The 27,367-nt window shown below is 37.6% G+C and overlaps 1 protein-coding gene across 1 annotated transcript in view; it reads right to left on the bottom strand.

Annotated features, from left to right (window-relative positions):
• The window catches only part of ARHGAP10 (Rho GTPase activating protein 10), a 123,297-nt gene that overhangs the window by 35,256 nt on the left and 60,674 nt on the right, over positions 1–27,367 (bottom strand). Inside the window, exons 15-19 of the mRNA XM_035899197.1 lie at positions 25,371–25,458; positions 24,006–24,064; positions 21,343–21,448; positions 20,560–20,719; positions 5,309–5,459 (exon numbers count right to left, since the gene is read on the bottom strand). Coding sequence (XP_035755090.1) covers positions 5,309–5,459; positions 20,560–20,719; positions 21,343–21,448; positions 24,006–24,064; positions 25,371–25,458 — 564 coding nt within the window. The remainder of the gene's footprint in view (positions 1–5,308; positions 5,460–20,559; positions 20,720–21,342; positions 21,449–24,005; positions 24,065–25,370; positions 25,459–27,367) is intronic.

Below are 27,367 nucleotides of genomic sequence, written 5' to 3'. Positions count from 1 at the left end.
CATGTGGATGTGTTTGTTTTGAACATTTCTACAGCCTCTAGATTTCATATACTGAAAGCAGACAAGCACTGGTGATGGTACTAAGGCAATTCTCACACAAACCATGAAGATTTTGGCATGCATCATCTAAAAAGAAGCAAAAGTTAGGAGATGTTTACTACATTATGACAGTTAAACTTTATTTCAGATAACTGTGCGGCAAGTAGGCTGTAGCAAGTAGATTACTCACAGGTATTATAACAGCCAGACAATGTATATTGTGTATACAAAGCACAGAGCAAAATTATTCCATACCTCCAAGAAAGTAAGTACCTTCTACAGACCTAAAGCTTTGCAAGCAGAAGTTGATTATCTGATAGGAAACTGGGACCCTCTGCATACCCACTATTGCCTAAGAAAAAGCTTCACCTTTACTGGCAGTAGCTCAAAATGACTTTTACTTTGTATGGCACTCATCCTACTCAGAGCCATCAGGTGGATAAAGCTGTGATAGATCGCACAGAATTGCAGGAACTGTTCCTGCAGCAAGGTGAAATACAAACTATCTTAAATTCTACATGGCAAACAGCAGTCATACTGATCTTCCCCTCACAACTAATATTGGTGGACCTTATTTTGTAACAGCATAGCTGTGTGTTCTGCTCAGCTGTTAACAATAGCTTTGTAAGCAAGTGTTGCAAGCCCTTATGGCTTTTTGATATGCCTATGTAGCTGCTTTTCTTTCCATTTCCCCTACTGTGTGCCAGGTTACAGAAACACTTCCAAGCAGCAGATTCAGAAATAGAAAAGAGTTCAAGGCCGGGTTTCCCACCTGCAACCTTGCAGCTCTGGGCTCCTCCAGCCCTGATTCCAGTCGCCTTTCTATAAATCCAAGGCTTCCTCTAACATGCAGGTTTTATGGTCTGTAATTCTAAATGAGGTTTATGATTTTTTTACTTATTTGTTTGGGGCAGGAAGGGACGGGAGGAGGAGGGAGAGGGAATACTGCATGGAAGCTATGTGACAATTATATGCATCACATTTTACTTTGATGAAGTAATTTAATTGAATGCCACAGTAGTTCATGCAAACTAATTTATCACCCAATTTAAGACACTGTCTCACTCCAATTCCCACCCAAAACCATCAAAAACAGCTACTCCTATTCAACACTAACCTACCATTCCTACTTTGGCTTCTCTAAATACTTCAGAGGGTAATACAAGTTAGCAAAAAGATTTAAAGGGTTAAGTAGCAATTCTTATTTATTGTTTTTAGGATTCTACACAAGAATCTGTTTTCTAAAGCACTATAAACACAATAGTTAGTTTACAGCAGCAACAGAAAGCTATAGCAAACACCCCATATGCCTCCTGAGTTCCAGAGTGGTGGGATAGGAGACAAATATCTTAAAAACACAGCAAAGAAGCCCCCGATATGAGACCAGTGGGCTATGTCCATGAATGTGCCAATGAGAAATTTTGACACCTAGGGGGTATTCAAATAGATTAAGGCATCAGCAAGTACGGTGGCTTAAGAAGTATATTTTGGTTTGTTTAGAAAATAAATAGTTCTGTAGTTGAACAAATTGCCATGCAAGACCCGTTTCTTGACTCTAGGTGTGATTTACACAACTCTTGCTGACTCTCTGTTCATCTTGGATGGACTGCATTATATTGCCTACCTTCCACAGGACTTTTCTTGCCATGTTGCTCTAGTAGCCCTGCAAAATAGTTCAGTAATCTCCAAGTCTCTGGCACAGAAAAAGATTAAACAAAACAAAAATTCATTTATTTTACTACAGGACACGGAAATTTATAAAAATTAAAATAAAATTGGGAGGGAACAAAACTGTAACTCTGCATTGTCCTCTAGAAGAAATATAAACAGAGGTCTCCTCTGATATATACTGACTGTCCAAATGGAAAATAAAGACGCAATGACATTTTTAGAAGAACAGGATAAACAGCTCCCTGTTCTAGCTAACAGTGCCTCTCTCCCTGCATAGAGACACAGAGAGAGAATGAAAAGTCTTTGTACATAGCTGAGTCTGCAAGCCACGGGAGTTTCTGTGTTGCTACTTAATTCACTCTAAAATTCATTCAGATAGTAGAACTGGGGAAAAAAGGTATTTCCAGAAAAAGGAAAAAAAAAAATCCAAAACCAAACAAATCCCATGTCTTCATTTTAGAAGGCAAGAAAACTCTGGAAATGACTCTAACGTAAATCTCAGACAAATCTGCTTTTGCTGAAACAAGAACTTCAGGTTTAGGCCACATATGAAAGTAGCTCAGAGTTCCCCATTAAGTCGAGTTCTCCTTGAGACACTGAGATGTCGAAAAACTTCAGAGTGAAAATTTAGTAACTGGCTTACCACAGAGGAAAGAAGATGAAAAAAAAAAACAAAAAAACAAAAAAACAAAAAAAACCCAAACCCACCAGACAGTATCATCTGTGACTTAAGTTTGTCTTTCAGGAAATTAAGATCCTTATGGTAGTAAATATAATACTTGAACTGTTTGCAAATAGGTTTAATCATCTAATTGCCATGTACAAGGAAAATCTATGCACGCTCAGAACTCAGTACAGCTAATTACTAGAAGGCAAAATAAAGATTTTTATCAAACATAGTGTGTGTTCTTCAGCTATTACAGCTAGCAATATTTGTCACTTACAGCCCTTTCTGGGTGGTTGCTGCATACATTTTGTGGGCAGTCAAGAAGCTTCCCGACTGCAAACGTGCTTTTAAAAGGAAAAGCTGGCCTGAACCCTGCATTTACAATTCAAGCAGTGGATTCTAAAGCCTGTTAACTCCCTGGAGCAGCTGATAGTTAAAGACTTGTTTCCGCTTTTCTAACAATTTCCTGGTTTGCATAACAATCCTAAAAGAAACACACTCAAGAAGTTTTCCAGCACAGAAGAGATTTTGTCTCCAACATACCTCTAGTTTCAAAGCACAGAAAATATTTATATGTAATTACAATAACTTTAGAGATATATTTGTCTATAAATATATTCACATATAAATATGTATCAGCTACTTGGTTTAAAACAAGATTATGATAATTTTGCCATATCCAGGAAATACAAAACACTGGCTTATGCCTGGTGCTTAACTCATGCCATTGTGAATAAAGAGGGGGGAGGGAAGGGGTTTAATGTTTAATTTCCTGTTAAAAACACACACAGGATAAAATCTTCCAAAGAGCAGTTATAAAACATGCATTTGTTAGCCAAGAAACTAGGTAAATATGGAACGAAGCCCAGGCTCACTTTTATTCCTTACCCCCCTCTCCAAAGAACAAAGTAACTGAAGGCCACGGCGCGTATTTGGAGGCACTGAGCTCTACTCAGTGACTAGATAATTAATCAGCCTGGCTGATTTATGCAACCCATATCCATTGGGGTAGTTCCTCAGATAATGCAACGACGCAGCTGGGCTGAAGGTACTGCATTGCCATGTGTACTGCACGCATGCCAACCAACCATTGTACCAACTACTGACTAGTTCACTGACACAACTACCTGGCTAAACACAAATAAAATAAGCATTAGCATGTAGTTGGGACCTAGCAACAGCCAGTTTCTAGCAACAACAAACTCAGAATAATGCCACCTTCAGTAGCAGCTACAGAGGATAATTTTTGGGAAGTTACAAGGGGAAATGTTATTTTCACATCCCACTGAAACTCAGCGCCATCCATCCTGGAACTGTGACTTCACCTGCAGCAATTCAGCCTTCATCACAATTCCACCATGTGACCATATATACATAATGACATAATAGCTTATTCTGCAATTCTCCACACTAGAATTCCCAGACAAGTACCAAATTTCCATATGATATGTAACAATTACAGCTTTTAACAATCCCAGTTCTTCTCTTTGTTGAGATGCCCAAATCAGACAAAAATATGGACTGTATTTAGGAGAAATTCTAAGTTTATAAAAGCTTCCAACAGTAACACTGTATTTTTGGATCTTACAATAAAAATAATCCATCAACTACTTTCTGTCCACTGTGTTAGGGTCACAGTCAGGTCCTCAGTGCACACCTTGCAGCATGAACCTGGAAAAGTTGTGGTACTTTACATTCAAAATTAGATGTAAACAACTCTGTGAGTGACTTCAGTTTTGTTTTGTTTTTCAAATGAGAATAAATTTATTATTGCAGATAGAGCTCAAGAACTTTCTTAGCTTTTGGTAGCATATTATTCAAATCAACACAGCTTAAGCTTTTTAAGTAGGTGTACCCTAAACACCTTCTCATCAAGGCATTTAGTTTTATATTTGATGCAAGACAAGAAAGGCACCAAGATTATGTCTCTGGTGAATTAAATCTGATGGCAGGCATGCTGCATTTCTTGCAGACTCTTTGTAAAAACTGGCTTTGAGACAATAAACAGTCCTGAGTTTATTTCTAAAACCTGCACTTAACAGCTATTGTAGGTATTTGTACATTCTCCTTAAGAAATCAACCACTGCTGACCACTGATTTAATGACAGTTCATCAGTGAACCTCATACTACTGCGTGAGTTCAAAATCTTCCTGTTTATTTTCACTTGCTGATAACTGGACTTTGTGCCCTGATCCCATGATTCTTCATGTGAAAAGACAATCAACTAACAACATTAGGAAGGAGAAAGGGAATAGGGTGGAGAAAATCTGTAATATAAAATGAGCCCTGACTTGCCTTCGCAGTACTGTACGTATCCCCAAGCAATGACATTTCAGGAAAATGATTATGTTTCTGGCCAACAGTCAGAATATATAAGATGTTATACACCCTTCGCCTCACTATATTTTGCTACTGCAGACTCCATGCAAAAGCAAGAGGGTTTTTTTCCTTTGCTTCTCAACAGCAAGGCAAGTTTACAAGTGTTTACTGCTAGTTACATCAAGGTATTAAAGATTCAAGTGAAGTAGTAGTATTCTCTAGTGCAGTGGTGACCTGAGCCTTTAATCCAGATGAATTTAACTGTAGAGTGCATTAGCTCTTCTCATAAAAGATTTGCTTTAATTTTAGTTCTCTCTCCATTTATCTTATGACTGTGTAATCTTCAGTAGAGGTCAAACAGATTTCCCCAAAGAAACAGGAGCTGCTTCTTTTTAGAGGGGAAAAGCATATTTAAGACAGTTTGTCCTACTTTTAAACATATGTCACAGGACAATACTCTCCTTGCTTCTTTACATGTTCCAAAGCAATTAAACAAGTATGCGTGTGCATGCACACACATATACAAATGAAACACGAAATGAAAACACCTACTGAAGACAGGATACACAGCCCATCTGCTGCAAAGACTGACATTATTACTAACATCTTACCATCATCCAGCTCAAGACAGAGATTGTAAACAGCCAGAGGCCTCTTAATACGTTGTCCTTGTCTTCTTGATTGCCTTGGTGGGGCATTTGGAGGAGATACTGACATAGAGATTGGCTCAGGGAAAGTGGCATCAGGCAGGGTTTTGAAAATCTGCAATCAAGAACACAAAGGGTGTTAATTATTTATCACGAAGAGCAACCTGTGTAATGCAACCGTAAACCATTATCAAACAACATTTGTTTTGGATTTCATTCAAAGCAGGCAGGAGCCAAAAATCCATTCCTTCAAGTTTGGGAGTATGCCGTGGGTCTTTAATGAGTGCTTTTAAAATAAATAAATAAATAAATAAAATATGAAAATAAGCAAGAGCACTGTCTACACATTAACCAAGCTGCAAATCAGTTAATCCAAAGACAAAATATTTGCAGCCACGCTTGCCAGCTAGGATGGAGGGGAAGGGGAAAAAGGGGGATACTAACTTTATGAGCCAGTAACCAAAAAGCTTTATAGCTTTACCTAGGACCTATAATTTTGCCAGAATACTCATTTTAATTTTCAAAACTTGTGGTGTCATTACAATATCGACCATTTGAATTAAAAAAAAAAATTCATACTCTTGAAGAGAGCAAGGGGAAAATTTTGAGGGGAGGGTTTTTTAGTGAGAGATACCATAGTAACATACCATGTGAGAATTTTTTCACTTAACTATTGCATATTGAGTCACATTTCTATTGAATGATGATATTCACAAAGATGCATATAAAAAGGATAGCATTTCTTGTCATCATTTTATGTTTTGCATCATGACCATTACCATATCACCACTCCATACAAAATACCATGTCATTTCTCTCTGGCTTAACTAGCAACACAGATTTGCTCCACCCGATAGCATTTCCACCCTAACTGTCACTTACAGGGTACAGTCTAACGATGCCAATTTACTTCCAGAAAATGATCAGTACAATTTAACAGCAGCCTTTTACAAGTGATCGTGGCAGATTTACATGAACAAATTAGCTTAATATGTATTTCATCAAAGACAAACCAGCAGATCGAGAAAAACACAAACAGCAGCCATACAAGAAAAGCTCTGTGTCTATATGGCACCTTACAGCAACGCAACACAGTAATATAACAAGATCTAATGAAACGGTATATGGTGTTCTCTGCAACTTTACATTGCCATGTATCTGTATGGGAAGCATTATGAAGAGGAGACTTGTAATGAATCTTTGAAGGAGAAGCTTTTTATGAAGTAGAAATTCATGCAGAAAGTAGAGACGCTACAGATAATACATTTTTGGATTATTACAGCACATGTCAGGTGCATCACGAAGCTAAAAGCCAGACAGGCTACTCTACAGGTGAGAAAATGCCATAAGCATCCTGTGGTAAGGCACTCAAGACATCATGTTAAAAAAGTATAAGAAACTCTACATGTCAACATATCCTGGCCTGTTAACCTTGAATATTAACACGTGTAGGAATAAGATGACTCAAGAACTCACACATACACTGGCTTATAGCCGCATAATCATCACTCTCGTACTGGCAGGTAGAAGACCATGCTGGTACAAAATAATCAGAAACACCATTTTCCATGAAAACAGTGAAAGAATGATCATATTGCCAAAACTGGCAGCAGCAGGCCAGAAGCCTATGCAATGGTGCATAAAGGAAAGCTCCAGTAGAAATACCACCTTCCTTCCCAATAAGTGAATGTTGCTGGGGGGGAGGTAAAATGATGTCACTTGAACTTCCCCATACCAGTGTTCAGAAAACTGGCTCCCACTCCTTCGCATGCCTATGAACAAGGGATTATGAGAGCGTGCCAAAATAGTGCAAGGAACTCTCTAAAAACAAAATGTTTATAAAGAAGAAAGGAAACAGTCCAACCTGGTCCTCCTCAGTGCAGACACGGCAGCACTTTCAGACAGTGACAAAGCTCTAATTGTGCTCAGAGTGCTAAAGCCATTTCTTAAAATATGATGCAATATATAATAACGAAATCTAATGTGCACCTACACGGCATTTGGCTAACAGTACCACACTGCCCCCTTATGTGTAAATACAAGGCTAGATTGAGCAGTTTTAAGGATAAATATTTACTTCTGAAAAATTCAAAAGTACCAAAACTTTAAATGCCATCTTTTCCATGGACTAAGTGTTGCATTTGGGCTCTCTGGTAAATAACTCTCTGCCAAGAGGTTTCAGCATGTTGTTTACTATGTCACATTCCGCAGCTGTGTTTATTTGTACAGCCTTATCCACGCATCTCCGCTGAAATTAATGATGGTGAGAAGAACAAGTATTCCCCAGGAGTACTTCCTAAGAGATGAGCTTTCTTGTATGCATTTAGGTGACTTGCACAGGTTGCAGTAAAGTTCTTAAGTGTTTTTTTCCTCGTCTCTCACAAATATTTCAATATACTCTTCTAGAACTATTAGCATGAGAAACTAAGAGACTCACAAAAGCAAAATATCATCAAGGAAACCATAAAGGTGATCCTTACCCAGTGATACTCAATGCCAGACAGGCAACAGGATAATGAATTGGAGACAGGTATGGCTCCAAGTAGATTTCTAATTGCAAGTAGCTATAGGATATGGAAAAAAAAAAAAAGGTTGATGGTTTGTTCTGTTTTACGGGGGAAACCCCCTATACAACAAACAGGAGAAACAACAAGAAAGCAGTGAAGTCACACTTCAAACAGTGGCAATCCAGTGCATGCTAGCTGACTCCATAGTGATACTGGTGGCAGGTAGTCACGAGCTGCCCAGAATAGATCCCTCTCCCCTAACAAAACAAAAGTTAGGGGTACCAAGTCCTCTCTTCCACTGTCAGGATAAGCATATCACCTCTACTTTTAATTTTTTTAGTGGCAGAGCTCTGAATGAACGCTTCCCAACAGGACTGCTCGGTGCAACCCAGTGCTACCCAGTCACAGCGCTGGGCTGATGGCAGGCAGGCAAAGTTCCCTTCTGCAGTCAAGACACTCGGGCGGGCATCAGGCCCGTCCCCTATTTCACCTCACTCTGCTCTCCACTTCTTGTTGTAACAGATTGCTTTAGGAAGTTTCCTTTCATGGGATTAGGTCAGTATGTAGCATATCGCATTCTAGGGAGTGGAGATTGCCTCCCGAGAGCTTGCAAGGCCACTTGTTCTCCAGACTGGGACCAGGGCAGGCGTCCGCACAACTCCACCCTCTCACCCCTACGTTTCTCTGATGCAATGTTACAAACTGTAGCACTTCCCTTGTGCTCACATCCAGCATCTGTCTCCACAGAGAAGAAAGGGATTCCTGAAAGAAGTATTTAGATATGAACTAGAGAATGCAACCTCTTGGCTATCTGCAGAGCAAATTTACCCACAGAGCAAATTAAGACTAATTTTCATGCTCAGCAACACAATCCCCAAGTATCACAAGTTGCCCTGCACAGAAAAACAAACACCACCACCACCCCCAAACCACACACACAACCACCACTAGAAACATCACTAGGGGTTTTTTATATAAAAGAAACAGGAAACCTCCTGCCCTCATGTGTTGCACGAAAAAGTATATTTGGGGTCATTTTTGCTCTTTCAAGCAGCTCCTATTTGCGTTCATCCCTACTTTGGTATTTTCTTTTTGTCTTTTCAGGAGGAAAATAAAATCCAGTACAGCCCCTCCATAACTAGACCTGCTTTTTCAGCAGCAGCAATCTCTGTTGCAGGCCAAAGCTACAGCTCGTACCACACTTTTGCAAAGGTGAGCATCTGAAAAGCAAGCAGGTGGTCAACCTCTGCCCTAAGAAGCATTCAGCTTCTCTTTCTTGCTTTATTTCCACTTAAATAGACGAGGACTTTTCATCGTGCCTTAATGGATGTCTGTCTTGCTTCACTGACAGAAGCATTGTAACATCTGCCTGAGAACGGGGGGCTGGAGGCATGCTTTATTTCAGTTGTGGGGAGAAAAGCATTTTGGGTTTGGTTTTATTCAAATTTGCTTCTAGCCTTATTAATTATTTAAATGCCATTGAAGTATAAATGTTTCACAGCTAATAAGAGATGCCTGCTGTGAGTGACCTGTTGCCAGGTGCACGCTGCGTATGCACAGAAGACGGAATTCAAAATCATACAGACACAAGGTGAGCACCTGAAACGGTTCTAACATTGTTGTGTTCTGACTGGCTTGCACAACAGCGTGGGACCACACCTGACCAAGTTTCAGAATATCTTCTTGCACTGCAAGCTGTTGCTATCAGATGCATGGCGAGACAACCACACACACCCTATTGGACAGAAGCTCTCCCATGGAAGAACAGGACTGGAACATACTATTTAACAGAAGATCTCTTTGCAACTCCAAAAAAAGCCTCCCTTCAAGTAAAACTCAGATCTACCACCACCACTCATCTGGACTGCAGAAGTTACCACAGCTTAGACTAATGCCCCTGTAAAGACAAGAATGAAGTCCACTCATTGAATTACCTCACTCCAGAAGCAATAAAAATGTCCTAAACCAACCTCAAAGTTTAAGGACTTCACAGCCATATCTAGTGTTACAGAGTTTTTGAGACTGAGGCCAAACTGCATTAGATGTATAGAATATCAGTTCTCTACAATTTAGTTCTGAAAAGCACTGGCATCCTGCTATTGACCTACTTGGGGGCAAACTTGGAACCTCAGTGAAACTATTTACATAGGGGAGAAGACTACCACGTGTAGCACTCAAATTGTTATCAAGCAATGAATCCAACTGTTAGTCAGCCCTATTGCAAGTTAGTCCAGTATTTTAAATGGTTGTTTAGGTCTGATCTTACATGAAAGCAGAATTTAAAAATGCACACTGACCTAAGTGGTGGATCAGTCTTCAAGCCTGCAGTGTAAAAGTTACAACAACAAAGATGAGACTCTTGCTGGGCAATTTAAAACACTGGTATGTTTGACCTATTTCTCTCTATGCAATAGTACAAAACGGATATTTTACAAGGCTAAACAAACCACAAACCATCTTGGATATATACCGCTAATAACAGCTCTGTCTAGAGCAGTGAGCCCAGGACCATCCCTATAACCAACCATTCCAAATTCCTAAACCTGTGTCCCACAAAGTCTATGGAAGCATTTCTTGAGAGTAATGAGCCAAATGCAACATATTATCATACCATATTCTACCAGCAGATCCACATGGCAGCAGCCCAAGGAATTTTGCCAGATTCCCCTTAATCTGCAACAACAGTGTTGGACTCTAGATCCTGAGCTCTTACTAGAGCTTATTTTAGAAATTTTAAAAAAAAAAAAAAAACCACCACCAACCAACCATGGCTGGGAGGATTTAACGTGGCCTATTCACGAGTTTATGACTAGATGGATAGTTGTACATGGAAATGTAGATTAGATTCTGCTGCTACAAGAGAATACCGATCTGTTCTCTCTGGTCTCAAGCAGAACTAATTAATGAATTTCAGTGTGTTTGCCAGGAATCACTTTAGGAAAAGACCCAGACATCAGGTCATCTCTGTCTGCTTTGTATCACTGGGGTAATTAAAATTTCCTCTAAAAATCAGTGGGAGGCAAACAGCAAGGACAGAGTGGGATGAAAAAGAGGGTAAAAAAACCTGGAGGCTTAGTAATAGAGCTAATGAGGATAAACTTATAAAAAATCATTAGCAGCTTAAAGCTGTGCCATGATTTTGTTGCAAGACAAAACCCCCATTCACTCTAATAACACCTACCACACAGAACAGACATCTATTTCCTTTGAATACACAAACAAGAATCAAGAGTACCAGAAGTTGCTGTCTAATTGCAAAGGAGCCTAGAACCTGCAAGGTCATTCCAAATTCTCTGAAATTCAGCTAGTGGTATAGCCACAATTATATTGTCTAGAGGACAGTATTTCTCAAGAACATCATCGGTACAAGTTCTTATTCGGATAATTTCCCTTCAATACATACTTGATTTGCAGATGGTAAATAAAAGAAACACACACAGACATTTTGACTAATGTTTATTGAACAATACAAAATGCCATCCACCTAGGCCACATACACTGCTCTGCTCTTATACATTTTATGGCTATGGTACTCCTTGCATTTTCATGACAATTGGTTATGATATATGCTGATCAAAGAATATTTTATAAATTAGCAGCTAATGGGATAGTGCAGGAGAAACTGGTCATCACCATGGTCTTTTATTGACTTAGTTTCTTTTCAATGTAATGCAAACCCAATTCAGGTTAGATCCAGCAACCTGTACAAAAACAAAAAAATATGTATTTATATTAGACACACAAATGCTCAAAAAAAGAGGCCAACTGTCTTAGTGGTCCACAGTATGCTCTTACCCCGATAGGCTTTCTAAGCTTTTTTTTCTGCCTAAGATAAAGACGACAGTGATTGATGCCATTCATTTTGCCATTTTCTGCAAACATAAAGCAACAATGTCTTTTATGTCAAGTTATAATTTTACTGTAGATATAAGCATTTCAGGAACCGCAAGGTGAAAATAAGCATCTTAAAATACATTGCGGTAGCTCAGCCACTAATTGTAATCCATTTTTTAACAGTAAAAACCACATTCAATCAGATTAACAGTTCTAGATTCTTTTTTACTCTATTTGAAGGGATTGCAGAAGCTAATTGGAGCTATTAAAAGTTTAATCGTAATAGAAATTACAAAAGATCAACTTCTGGAGAGCTAGGACAAAAGTTTTATTTCAAAACTGATTTCAGCACCAATTCTAACATTTTATAAAATCTCTAGTGTACTGAAGTCTTAAAAAAATGATCCTTTGTTACTGTAGTTTCTTACTTTTTTGCATTTTACTTTACTGTGGACAATGTTAGATCAACCTGCTTCAATTCTGGTTCATGGTCAACATGATCCATTTCTTCCTCTGTTCCTCAAACACAATTCAATAAATACAAAATACATGCACTAGAAACCCTTGACATCTAAATAGAATCTGTATTCAGTGTACAAAATGTGATACAGTTTATTATTTCTAAAAATCATATTAAATATTTTTGAAAAAAGGTTTACAAATTCTTCAATAAAAATTACCAACAGTTTAATTAGAACCCTTAAGTAACTTACCTTTCCAAGGTTACCATGGTGTCCACTCCAATACAGCTGCTGTGCCTGCCTCGGAGTAGTTATCCTGACTTTTGCGCTTCAGCATCTATACACTGTAAAATATGATTTTCTGTGCACTGGCTTCTATGAGATTGCACAGGATACAGATTTTCTGAGGCTTTGGATTTTGAGGCTTGAATTCCACTACAAACCCTCTAGAGGGCCACCAACCAGAAAGCATCAATAATGCTCTTGATGTTGCCTGGCACACTCTATTTAGTTACAGTGCAACAGAGGATGCAGCCTGAAAAGTAACCGAGTGTAAGTCAAAACTAGAAACAGGAAACATCCTTGGCCGTAAGCCAAACTCCAAAGCTCTAGAAATACATAAATAAATAAATAAATCCATCCAAGACAGCCTTTTCTTCATTGCAAAGATATCATTTGCTGAGACCATCTGCCTAGCAGCCTGACTACACATAACCAAATGAAACACTGCATTTAGGGATTTGCGGGCACTGTGAGTCTCAATCTCATACTAAAATTGGAATATCTGCTATCTGCTCCTCTTAACACAAAAGGAACTGGACAAACTGCAAACTACGAGAGTGACAAAAGAACCGAGGGAATTTTCAGATAAACCTGATGTATCTGTGGACCCCAATAGCCACTCATTTGGTCTGACTACCTTTAACCATGTAGGCCAGGTTTGAGCTTTAATGAAGAAACTAAACATAGCCTTTAAAACATGACATTACAGTCTGGAGGACAGCTGTGTAAGGATGAAAGGAAAAGAAACACCATACCAAGGTTAAAAACATGTGTCCTTTGATCACTTGTGACTTATGAGTTTGTTGACTCAGCCTTTCTAAAAGTAGCACTCCTGATACAAAGACTGCAGCTTCCACTGTATCACATCTCGCTCCACCACTTAACAATTCATGAGAAGAACGCTCCTGATCACAGCCCATTCACTGCTATCAACCAATCCATTTTATTCACTGAAGGAAATGAGAGAGTTAACCATATACCAGGCTTGAAATACCTACACATTTGTCCACTGCACCAGCAGAAACAGCAGATTCAACTTCTCTTGTATGCTCACCTACTGTAACTCACACCAAGGAGAGTACTTTAAAAAGGTTGTCCTCCCTGTTACAGCTACACAGAATAGCTTTGTGTATCTTGTTTAGTTACAGGAAATACTTAAAATAACAAAACAAAAAAGCAGCCTTTAAATTAAAAGATTAAATACTCAACCTAATTACCTAGCTTTCTAAAACATAACATACTTCTAGTTACTAAAAGGAAAATAATGCAGAAGGAGAATGTTTGCAGATATTTTCTCTTGCAAAGAGCATGAGAAGTCCTGAGAAGATAAAAGACGGCACTTACAAACCCGAGTCAGGAGCCAATAAAAGCAACAACCACAGCCAAGCACACCATAGGTAAACCTGAGCTACCCTTCATTTGTAATAAATATACATATATAAATATATAAACATTTATACACACACACAAATACATATATATGTCACACCTAGTTTTCTATAAAATTTATGAACAGAAATATAAATAATTATGCGCTGGGAATAAAAACCTACATTTGACCCCTACCACGCTGTCATTGTACAAAGCATCAGAATTAAATGTCAAGATCTTTGTAAATGACACTGTTCCAACTGTAGCCGACCATGCAGCCTCACCAGTATTTTCTCCTCCACAGAATTCCCTGCTGCTGTTAAAAGGATTTATATAGTCATTTCTTTGTACAATATTTTCTGCTCTTTGTTTTTGTTAAAATACATTGTTTATCTTACACTATGACTGTAGGGTCTTCAGAGGCAAAGAACATACTTTTCATTTGTTTGTCCAGCACCCTCTGCAACGAAGTACTGATGCTTCATTAGTGTAAATGGCATGCACACAAAAATAGTGGAAATAAAGTATTATCAGCTGACTCCCACATCTTGTTTATTCAAAATCTGTTTAAATGGTTTGAAATACACTAATCTCTCTGTTAAGGCAAAAGCTTACTAGAATTCTGAAGAGTATGTACAAAACACAAGCACATATTGCACTATTATCCATTAGCAATGATTAGACAGGATGGCATTCAGGTCAATTTAGCCAATATGAAGAAAAAAAAAAGGTTGTAAATTCAGTACTTCACTTAACCTTTGAAAGCTGCAATAAAGTATAATTCTTATGTCACACAGCTTCTGCATAAGAATTTACTTTTTAAACTCTTCAGGAGTGCAACAACTTCTCCCCTCTCCATGCCCCCTGCAGCATTTCACAGAATATTTTCTTTGACTAACAAAACTATATTTAAGAACATCCATTTTAGCATTCTCCGTAAAGATTTCTTCCTTGCCTCCTCCTCCACATATGCAAGCACAGCAACCTGACCATCAGGACTGAAGGAAATATTAGTCAACTGAATTCCACTCCCTTATCATCATTTCTGTTTACTTACTTAGGAACATTGGCTGTGGGCAGAGGCAGATGAGATCTATATCACTTGGAAATTTCATATAAAGTTAAGGGAAAAATTTCCCCAAATTAATGGGAAATAATGTAGGAAAATCAAGAAGGCAGAAGTCTCTGTCCAGATTATTTGTACGTGCCATGTATTTGTAGCGCAGCATCTCAGCAGACTGCATCTATCCCTGAGAACATGACTTCTGTTTTGATTTTCTTTTTTAATCTAATATGGTTACTCACAGTACATGTTTTGTTTCTTTTGGAGCAGTCTAACAGCATACCAATCCAGGTATTGATCCAGACTCAGTTCCTTTTAATGTCATCAACTGCAGTCACAAACGTGAGCAGAGAATGGATATACAGTCTTCTCACTACACATAAACTACACTAAAATGTAGAAAACTGTAGTCTTTGAAACAAACAAACAAAAGGATTTGCAGTCAGTTTACCACACCATGTGTGCCTGTCTCACATGGAAGGGCTTTCTGCTATCCGCAAGGCAGAGAAAGGGTTTAAAGAGTTTGCACACACTATAGTGGAACGAAAGAGCTGCTGTGACTTCTACCAGAAACCATGATGAATTTCTTTGTTGTGCCTGCTGCCCTTTCTGCTTTAGACTCAGACAATCATTAAGGCATGTAATTTGAATTAAGTTCAGAAATAGTTTCAATGACACTTCTGATTAATTACATGCTTAAAGTTAAGCACATGCTGAATAAGTTCCTGAACTGAAGCTCACGTGTTTCTTCTCAAGCTCTGCCCTAGTGGAGATACCTTAATGTAATTTTTTCCCTCTCCAAGTCAAACGCTAGTTGACTTGAGAAACATCCAGCGTGGGGAGGTTTCAAATTGCTGCACCACAGCAAACCACCACAATTACAATACATTGCTTCTTGGTCCTCCATTGCAGCCAAAGGCAAAGCAACACGAAAGCTGAAACAAGCCCTCTTCAGATTTCTCATATGTCCCTTTACCAGGACTTCCAAAAGATCTGCTGTGTTGTCAAACTATAGTCTTAGTTTAGATGATGGCAGTGTCACTGTACCCTAAAGCATCTACCTGCAACAGAACTGCTTTAAACATGCAGTGATTGCTAAGTGGAGACACATTCCACACCTGACTGTGCCACTTCATACTCTCAAACAAACAACTGACTTCACCTGCTTCCATTTCTTCTATCTCACGAATACTGCATGTATTATGCACTGTAATATGTTTTAAGACTAAAGATTTTCTAAGTATTACTACATGAAGTTGATGTTGGCTTAAGAGCTCAGCTCTTCCCTTTAGTTTTAAAAAAAATCATAAAAGTGCCTAAAGTAAGAAAAATTCAAACATTTATACTTCATAAAAAAAGATTTCTCTGTAGAACTGTTTTGATCAAAACACAGCTAAAACAAAGACATATTTTGTCTAAAGTATGTAAAATCTTTGCCCTTTATAAAAAGATTAACACAGAAAACAAGTGAAAACTGTATCTGCCTTATATATAGGAACTATTGAGTTTTTCAGAATTTATGTCTTTGAGATAATTTTGCCCATAGGTTGTCTGAATTCTAGAAAAAGGTATCTTTTACCATGCTTCTTCCCTTTCAGCAGACTTTGCTTCCCAGTCTCCATAAGGGACTTCTGTCTAGCCCCTCTCTTTTTTTCTTCCAATTTTCTTTCACTATAATTTTCATCTTCTTTCTGTTTTTGCAATCCTGCTATTTGTACTCACTATTCTTTCCTCCCCCATACACCGGTTTAAATATTCCAGTCCCACTGAGATTTTTATTCCAACCTCCTCCCTCATCTTCTTTCATTTCTTAGACTCCTTTTTATATCCTGGGGGTTTTTTTCCCCCCTCTTAAAATAATGTTCAGGGAATTGAGAAACCAAAATGGCTCACTTTACCACTGAGGCATCTCTAAATGGCAAATAAATAGGCCCTTTGAATAGTGACATTCATTCTAACGAGATGCCAAAACATTACAACAAACAGCAAGATGAATGCGTGCATGCTCTTCATGCTGCCATGGAGCGGACTTCCTCACTGCAAGTCAGAAAGAAAGACCAGAAGAACTGAGATGTCTAATATTTCCAGTCTGTGTAAACCTTGGGAAGAAAAATTAATTTATACCCTTGAAACTCACTTGAGAGAGGAGAATAGAAATCAAGACTTTTTTCTGGTCCAAGTTGACTACCACTTTTCATCAGAGGATTACTTAAAGGCCAAGCAAAGACTGTTCCAAGTATTGTACAAGCACAGGCTGCAGTCAGCTCCTGAGTTCATTACCTCAAGAAAAGGAACATCAAAGGAAAGGTATAGCTTAAAGCAAAATGAACACAATGATGAGACACAAACATGAGTTTCTGGATGCTTTTTTAGTGAAGGAAAGGATATGGGACAGGAAACCAAGGGAGACCAGATAGATATGGGAAGGGAGAAGGGGACAAGACAGACAAGTATGGAATGACACTACCTTAAAGACCTGCAAAGCAAAGGGAAACAAGAGTGCTGGTGCGCACAACCCAGTCGCACAAAACATGGTGATTCCAGACAAAACTATAGAGAGGTCATTTAATGCCAAACCTGAACATACTCCTACTTTGCCCAGCATATCTGGCTGGCTTTCTCCTAGAGCCATATGACAGAAGCAAGCAAGACAATTCACAGGTCTCATTTTCCTCTAGACTGGCCTCCCTTCCACAACAGGTGATTCTCAGGGTCCTGGGTAAAATACTGTCTCAGTTTCTTTCAAAGTACAGATCTGCTACTACAGCTCATCTTCTGACTGGACGCTGAGAAGTACTCTGTCTGGAAGAGACTTATCCATAACTGGTAAGAACAAAAGCTAAACAGTTACTTCCCTAATGCTCTTCTATTCCCCTTCTAGTCTTAATCATTCTGCAATTCTAATGCCAGTTAAGTGAAACATCAGGCTGCACAGTCTAGTTCCAGCATTCAAGTCTCATCATTGGTCTGATTTTGCAAAATATCCCCTCCTCAACCTACTATAATTGGTTCACAGCCATGGTTTGGAAGTACATATGCAGCCTGTAAACAAGGTGAAAGTGGTAATGACTGGTTTCTAGCTAGCAGGAAATAAACGTACATATCAACAAAGCTTAAAAAAACCCAAAGCAAAACAGAAAAACCAAACCACAACAGCTTATGCACTAAGCATGAGATTCTTATCTCAGGGCAAGTCCCCATATCCAGGTTTCCACACATAAATTGCACAGAAATTCTTTGATTAGGACTCAGCAGAGTCATGACAGTGAAATGACTGCACCAGGATTTCAAAGCTAGTAACCCAATTAATTATGTCTCCTCCCTAAAATGAATTGTGGCTCTCCTTCAATAAAGCTATCCATGCAAGACATAATGAATGTTGATGGAATTTAAAAATATTTGAGGAACCTCAACAATTTTTTACCATTTTGCCTACCAAGTTACTCTGTTTAAACCAGAAATGTTGATGGCTATTGCTTCTACAGTTTGGAATTTTGTTAGTCATTTCATTTGCTACAAGGGAAAATAAATGCCTCTCTGCAGTCTGCCAGAGCCATGAATTACATACGCATGAAGTGTGAAGTGTTCCTTCAAGTTTGTTTGTACCTCCATCTTGACTCCACCACTTTTCCACAATTCCAAACTTCACTTCTATTAGCAGAAGCTGCTAAAAATGAGCAGAGGTGTAGTAGTGGCTGAATGACATATCTGAAAGTATTTTAACCCAGAGCTGGTGACTGTTCCTAGGACTTCACCAGGGCTATAAATAAAAACACCTAACACAAGACACTTAGAAAGTCTAAAATGCATAGAAATTCAAAACAACAATATAAAATGAATGTCAGACTGACGATAAGCCTGCTCGCCATTAAAAGTAGGTCCTTGGTCCGCCCTAAATGAAGGTGGCTCACTTGTAAAAACAAAATATTCAATTCACCTATAATTTTTTTGTAATGCCTTAACACACACCTCTCCATTGCCTTTGCTATAAATACACAGAGGTCACACTTGGGGCTTCCTTCTGTCTTGGAAGCATCTCTAGTGTGGGAGAAGTTGCTGCAGGCAGACCACTGATAGCAAGTTCACTGTCAGAAATAACAGTGAAATGACAGAAATCCCTTTAAAAAATTATAGCCTTCTAGTTCTAAAGAAGGCATAAAAACAAGGAATCATGGAAAATTATGCAGCATCATTTTGATGTACTTTCCATTCCCTGCTTCTCTACATTTTCAGAGGAGCAAGAAAGGCCACTATGACTAATGTTTCAGACATGAAACTGATGTCCAGTTTTTAAAGACTGAGCTGGCATAAGGATAAAATGGTGCTAATTTGTGGTGATCTAGTGATTTGAATATGCATAATTCAACATCAACCTCCATATGTTTTTCAAACACTAGCTCTGCTCACTCACTCTCCACTTTCTTAAATTTGCGTGGTCACTGCAAGAGCTTCAAAATGATGAGCTTACTGCAAGGTTTACATTTATTTATAAGGTCCAAAATGAACAGCATGGCTTACAACTCTTGGAATATTTATCACTTAGAACTTGCACCACATCTGCTGCACAGTATTTTTCCAACAGAACAATACTTGTATCTGCTCAATGTGTGCATGAAGGCAGCATTACACCCCAAGTCCACTAAGCCAACAAAACCCACCATGTGGATATAGCTATGCCAACAGAAGCTTCGCCCAACCTGTATCATTCAGGGAGGCAGCATAATTAGATGGTCAGAAAAACTTGAGACATATTATTTAGAGCAGATAAGACTTGACTTAGATAGCCAATTTCAACACTGTTAACCTTTGAAAGAAGTAATTATTTCAGTGCTCAGAGTGCTTAAGAAAGAAGAGAGGAAAAAGCACATCCTGGAATTTTTCCAAAGCACTTTTTTTTTTTTTACAATAAGAGCAAGCGAGATGCTGTCTACCCTCCCAGTACAGGCAAAGTACCTCAAACATCCAGTTCCAGAAGTCAGCTTAGACATGAGGGACTCCCAAAGGAGTATCTAAACAAAGAGTCCAATAAAGGACTTTTTTTTTTTTTTTTTTTTTTTTAAATTTCAGATCCCAGATTACATGCAGTGATATTCTGGACAGTACCTTGTACATTTAAGGCACCTTAGCAACTGGCACCTGCCACAGCAGCAGCAACAACTTCTATTTTCAGTATTACCTCAAATGCAAAGGCTTAAAATAACACACATTCAGCTGAAAACAAAGGAAATGTTAATAGCTGGTGCTCTCATAACGCTTTTACCCATAAAATTCAGAGTATAGTAAAGTCTTCTTTCTACTCTGTGAACTCGAAGAAAACTGAAGATATAGAACAATTAATTCAGACCCTGGCCAAATTATTTAATGGAAGAGCTAAAAACACCCTGGGCTTTCTCTTTTCCAGTCTTGTATCACTTTTGCTCAGAAAAAAACCATATGCAAATATCATAATGAAAATCTATTTGCATACTATACACACAGAAGCACCTCTATTGTCAGGAAATATGCATTCCGAAATGTCAGTTTATCTGTGAACAGGAGTAGTTATCGAGTATAAAATAGCCAAAAGCATACAGCTTATCGAGGATATTCTTTAGAATTAAGCTATTTGTTCTTTCATGCTTAACTCCACGCTACCCATTAAGACTAGCAGATCATTTTAGACAACACTTAGAAATGCAGAGATGTATCAAAGCTTACCTTCTCATGATTTTCTATCAGGATTTCGACGACGATATTCTGAAACTTCAGGTCCATTATAGCTGCTACAGTTTCTTCCTGTGGCCTCATTAAGGTTGGTCCAAATACTACCCCTAGATTTGCCACAGTCATTAGATTCCTCTTGGCATGCTTTGAAACACTTTTTGAGAAGAATTGAAGGAAAAAACAGGAAATAGGTTATGAAAAATTTCCATTACTGTTGGAAATTGCAGTCTACAAATGAAAACATCACATTTCCTTAATCTATGTTTTAGAAGTTTGTTTTGTGTAAAGTTTCTTCAAATAAAAGTCTTACTAAATTCTGGAAAACAGAAAAGCCATTCTTCCACCAGCAATTTAAAAACAAAAGCAGTCTCTTACTGAACTTAAATACATAAAATGCACTTAGCCTTGGACCAGGGCAAGTGTGAAACCAACTTAAATTTGCTAACAGATCTCCACTATTCACTTTGCCAGAATTTGCGAAAAGAAAGTATAATGTTCCCTTTCTCACTTCAATCAAACCCTCAACTGCTGGCAGGACTGCTAAAGTAAATACTTATATGGCTTCATTAACGGATTAGATTTCTGCCTTTCCCGCCAAAATATACACAGCATGAGTCAAACGTCTTGTCTGCTTTTGCACGTTTGGTTCTTGGTATTGTGTATGACAGCATCAAGATTGGCTTCAGCTCCAGCCACACTTAACTGAGGCCCTTTGTAGTTAAACGAAGGTAAGGACAAGAGTTCTGACAAGGTAGGAAAGCAGGTCATAACACTTACTTCGCTAAATGTTTAACCAAAATTTCCAGCATCTCTTTGTTCTTTTCTGGGAGTTTATGGACCAAGAAGTGAACAGCATTAACTCGAGATTCAGGACTCCCACTTTCTATGGGACATAGAAATAAATAACTATCTCAAAAAATAAAAATAAAATCAAATCCACAGAAACACAAAGCTTCTCCCGCCCCTGCACGGAAACATACTGCACACCCTTCGCTTCACCACTTATGTATCTCCAAACATAGCAATACTGAACATATGCGCTTTGTTTTCACAAGTAATCTTGTTCTAGAATTATCAACTTATTTGCTTATTTTGTGAACTCATCTTTCAATCCACCTGCAAAAGGATGCCTTTGTTCATCTATTTTTAAAAACCAACAGATGTAGTTATTTGTTTGGCTGCATTGGACTCATCTGCTTACAAATACATTGCAAGGTGAGGAGTGATGTTACTGGGTGTCAGAGAGTGGAACTGCACTACTATACATTTTAGCATCATTAACTGATTGTCCTCATCATTAGACTTCAGTTTTGTTGTTACCATGCAGCTAATGATACTGCATTTATGCTACCTTGCATTGGAAACTGCATAAGACAACATGTGTGGAAGATTCATGTGCTCAGAAAATCTAATGACCCCTGAAGACACAGAAGAATAATGATGCAAAAAACCTACTGAGTGAGACTACTATTATAAAGAGCCCTGAAAAACAACGACATCCCTCTCCAGTACAGCACAGAAATAAAGTAAACACAAGTAAGGAGCTTTTTATTTTTGTGTGTTGCGTGTTGAATTGAATAATTTTGGCCCCTACAGGTTTCACTAGTACACAGATGAAAACAAGAATCTGTAAAAGATTAAAATAATCCCTCTACCTATTTCTCAAAGCTGTATTAAGTCACAAAGTTACGTAGTGGTAACAACGAGAGGAGTGGAAATATTTCTCTTGTATATAATAATACTTAGTACAAGGTACATAAAGAGAAAAATTTAGAACTTACTCTCAATGCAAAAAGTTTTGACATCAGGACGACTCATCAGGTCCCATTTTACTCTAAGGCAACTCTTACTGTTAGGTGTATTTCATATAAAATACCACCGCATTTCTTCAGTGCATATTTGCTACCAAAATGCAAAATGTTTAGCTTCCAGTCAGCTAATCAAAACTCAGACAGCCAGAAAAACATAAGCCTTCTTAGGCTTCTTTTTTTCCATAAAAGTAAAAATTGCACTACTAAAATTGCGCTAAGTAAAAATTGCAAGATTATTTTACGCAAGTGTGAAATCACAACCTCTAATTAAAGAATGGCTAAGCAACTTAATCACAAGATACAGTCAAGGCTTATATAATTTCAATCTAGAGATATGCATAAGAAAAAGAAAACCGAAAGGAGAACCTTTTAATTTTGGCTTCCCCCGCCAAGAGTTTCAGCGAAAAGGATATTCCTTGCTATTCCTGGTGTTGTTGGTTTTTTATAGCCAACGTAGGAAACAACACTGACAACCTATTTTTAAGTATACCGTAACTCAAATCTGCAATGTTCATTAAATTTCCCTCCCCACTACATAGAATCAACCCCTCTACAAAATTGTTTACTGCTTATGAATGCTGTACTATTTTAAACATGTAACTTCAACTGAATTCCTTTACTGAAAGAGACTATAAAATAGAGAAAGGAAAATAAAGCGAGAAACTGCTGGCGAAACTTCATAGGTCAAGAAATTATTTTAACACTTTCCAATACAAACGAGCAGACTCACCATCTAGGTAAGTATGCTGAATCTTGTTTAAGCACTTGGCCTCTAAAATGTGCTTGGCAATGAATTTCATGGGCTAATTCTCATTTTGAATTAAGGACCACAAGTGAACGCATTCTGCAGTCCTGGAGAGTCATTACAGCAATCTGAAGATAAAGCAATTGTCTCAAAGTTTATTTTAATTTTGCTTTCCACAGTTTGCCAGAAGTGCTACAGGCTGGGAAGAAAATCAGCTAAATATCTGTTTGATACTTTGCCAAAAAATTTCTTACACAGTTTCCCTCCATCCTCTTCCAAAAAAATTCCATGTACATTAGATACCATACAGCTGAACTACAAATGCTGTTGTGTCTTCTCCAAGTCTGTATTTGAACTGCCATAGTGTAATCTGGCCTGCTCTTTCCTTTCTTCTACTAATATGTGAGGAACATTCAAGCCAGCCTGGATACAGAGCTAACAAGGCACCGAAAACAAGGGTCAGGCAGCTGTGCTTTAAGGATTCAAATGAGCCTGAATTAGTGTATTTTCTTTTACTAAGCTTCATACTCTTTATAAATGGAAGAAAAAAAAATACCACAATCTAAGTAGATGTTTATCATTATATAATTAAGATAGTAAGAATGAATGTTTACAATGTCTATCCAAAGTTTTTCCATAAAAGTAAAAATTAGGCTATGCTAAGTCTGTCACAAGCTTGTCTGTCAATAGATAGGTCATATGTGACACATACCAGAACTGAACACTGGTTAAAACCTACATATTTTTAAAACATTTATTATTTCTTATTCCTGTAGCTTTACTGGGTTGAAGAATATTTCTGAAATTGCATTTGTATCACGCTCCTAAGGCCACATCAGTACTATAAGAAAAGATTTCTATTTGAACTACAGTCATATATTTACTGGCAGGAATGATGAATTCTCCATGCAACTCGTATGTCATCAGTGGCTCTGGAAGGCTTCTGTAAAACAAGGATGACATAACAAATTTAGCTATATTCTTTTCTATCTGTATTTACTCTAAGCATGAAGCCTTTTTAACATTCAGCAGTATAATGCTCGCACTGGAGGCAGCCATTGTTACAGTGACCCTTGAATTCAATGATTTTCAGAGTGAATGGAAAACTTGGTATTATCAGGAAAGTAACACTGAATACATCCATCCACTTTCCACGAGCTGAATGATGCCTCCAGTCAAGGCACCTTTACAAATTACAACACTGAGACTGTTTCTCAGATGAAGACTGTACACATATACTATATAATTAATTCCTCGTCAATGTTTTTAAAATATAAAGAATCGCAGGTCAATGCCTTAACTGGAAAGAAATACAGGTCCTAAAACAGTTAAGTTTTCTGAAGAGTAGCCATCCACAAATCAAAATTCTGAAGCATTTCAAATGGAAAATTGAAATTGAAAACCTTAGTCATCGATGAAAAATGTACTGAATTATGGAAATCAGAGTTAAAACATCAGAGTTAAAACCTTCATTTATTACGTTGACTTTACTGAGGCTTATGAAATATGGGAGTAAACACTTTGATGGGAAATACTGTACAAAGAAAATACTTCATCATGTGCACTTTTTTTCTTTCCTACTTTTTTATTTTTTTCTACACTCTGTAAGAGAGACTTTTATCTTCAGCGTTCTTTGATAGTGGCTGCAGTAATAATTTATTTAACAAAACCAGCAGATTAACAATACTCTATTTGTGTTATATTACAAGAGATACACAAAAGTTCTACATTCTATGTTCTTAAGCAATTTATTAAAATATCTTGATCAGGAATTGGCCAAGCCATTTGAACTGAGAACACATCTAAAATTTTTACTTTTAACACTCAAAATATTACTACTATTGCACCTAGAACATCAGAGCAAGGGCCAGAAGGAAAAGAGGAAAACAGTAAAAATTTCATAACCTTTTCCCTTTTCATTCTACCACATTAAAGCACAAAAAGGCAAAAAACTCTTAACAGTCTTAGCTCACTTACAGTAACGACTATCAGCAAGCTTACTAACAATTCAGGTTTCTGAATCATCACTGATCATTGTGTATCTAACACAAAAATGTTTTGGGGCTTGTCTCATGTGAGCATGAATATCAGTGTTGCTACCCCCAAGACAAATAACAAACATGGTACACAAAAATGAACATCTATTCCAAAATACAGGGAAAGTAAGTAATATAGGTTAACACACTGCATAGTAGAATTAGAATACATATTCTAAAAAGTAAATAAATAAATGAGAGAGATGGGCTTACCGCAGATACTGTTTCATAGCACTAGTAATTGTCTTCACTTCCCAATCTACAGAGTTTTCCAAGTCAACTTCATTGCAGGTTTTTGCATCTAGAAAAAAATCAGAAAGAGAAGAGGGACATGAAAAAAGGGAATTCTAAATCTGTATGAATGGCAACACATTGAATTTGAACATTATGTATTTGCTCACATTACCATAGTTATAAATTCTATTTCCATATTTTGTTTTAAAAAGTATTTACTGATTTTTTTTCTTTAATGAAGGATTAAAAAAATCACTTTCATGTAAAAAGATGTCTACAGCAATTGATATTTTCACACCTTTAATTAAATAGAAAGACGTACACAAACACAAAAAGATGTACAAAAACAGTTTAGAAAAAAGACCCACTAAGCATAACTTATCTTTTTCTCTTTTCTTTTATTATTTAAATTGCAAGTACACTGAGAAGTCTTTTTGAATTCTTTCCATAGTTTTGCTTGTAAACTCTTATTTTGGACTGCTGATGAAAATACCCAAAGTGCAGTATGACCCACTTCACTGTGTGAAAACCTTTAAGAGGTGCTTCAAAAGTAGAACTCTATCAGTAAGTTTCCTCTACAAGATCACAGATATCCTGAATGTTTCCCTTACTTGATCAGTTTTAGCCAAAGGGAAAAAATACTTGCTTATTTGACCATTTGGCAGGTTCACTGAACTCCTCCCTTCTTTTACCCAATTAGTTGGTAGAGTCTTATAATGAGACAGATCAAATTGAACGGTCATATGTCTGAATGACCGACCAGGTGAATAATTTTTTGACAGAACATAGAAAACTACACAGCACACTGGAATGTTTTGCAATAAAAAAACCAAAATAAAACAAAACAAACCCACAAACTACCACCCACTTTTGGCCTCAAACAGGAAGCAATAGCTAGTTGACACAAGAAGATCACATGTATATGGCCAAACTAGCCCAATATATTTGGTAAATTCAAGGGCCTGAGCTGCTGTTATTATTACGCTGTTTCAGTCAGTCACTACAATAAACTACAGCAGTGGCTGACACAGATTACGTGTTGACCAGTTCATACAATTCAGAATTCATTTATTACTTTGCTTCTCAGACAAACGACAGACACATTTAAAAAATCAAATTAGAATCCCTGATTAAAGGTGCAGTCCTTTTACTGGGACTAAATAATTCTGTTCTAAAGGCTGTGCCAAGCAATTATTTCTGTAACTGAATATTCTCCTTCATTGTATCAATTATTTAAATCTCATTTTAAAATACAAGTCAGATAACATTTTCTACCAATCTCTTACTAGCCAACCACCACCCAAAATACTCAAGACTGTCTCAGTAAAAAGTTTCTTTTTTTCCCCTTTTAGCATGCTAGCTGTTTCTGTGTTCAAATTCTCCTTTTTGAGAAGAAAACCTTTCTAGTGAATTAATTAAATAAAAACTGCCATCACATCAGAAACTAGGGAAATCTATAGGGATTTTGATACTAAACCACTGTGTAATATCCAGCTTTTAAATAACTGCTTCATAATCATCAACCTCCTTTTCACTCGGTTACGTGAAATTTGTTGATGAATTTGGGGAGGAAAATAACAAGTGTCTGAATTCCAAAGCAAGCCTCTTAGAATAAAAAATAGAAGGTATTGCTGAATATTTGGGGGGGGGAATTAAAAAACAACAAAATTTGGCCCTGCTACCAACCCCAAACCATCCCCAGTTTGACTATAGAAGCCATCAAACTTAAAGACATTTTTTTCACTTTTGGTTTGACAGTTGTCCTACATAGCTCTGTGCCCCACCACCCCATATATTTGATTGTTCCCGCTCCAATTTTTCTGTCTACTTCAAACATTTCAGGCTCTTGTATACACCAGAACTTCAAACTGGATTTCAAAAATGACTCTACTAGTTTTCATGCTACTTGTTCACATAGCAGCCACTGTGCATTGAATGGAAACTTTACGCATATAAATATAACTGTGCACATTTAT

Source organism: Egretta garzetta, unplaced genomic scaffold, assembly GCF_000687185.1.
Source record: "Egretta garzetta isolate BGI_Z169 unplaced genomic scaffold, ASM68718v1 scaffold258, whole genome shotgun sequence".
Taxonomy (NCBI): domain Eukaryota; kingdom Metazoa; phylum Chordata; class Aves; order Pelecaniformes; family Ardeidae; genus Egretta; species Egretta garzetta.
This window is presented reverse-complemented; position numbering and strand designations above follow the sequence as displayed.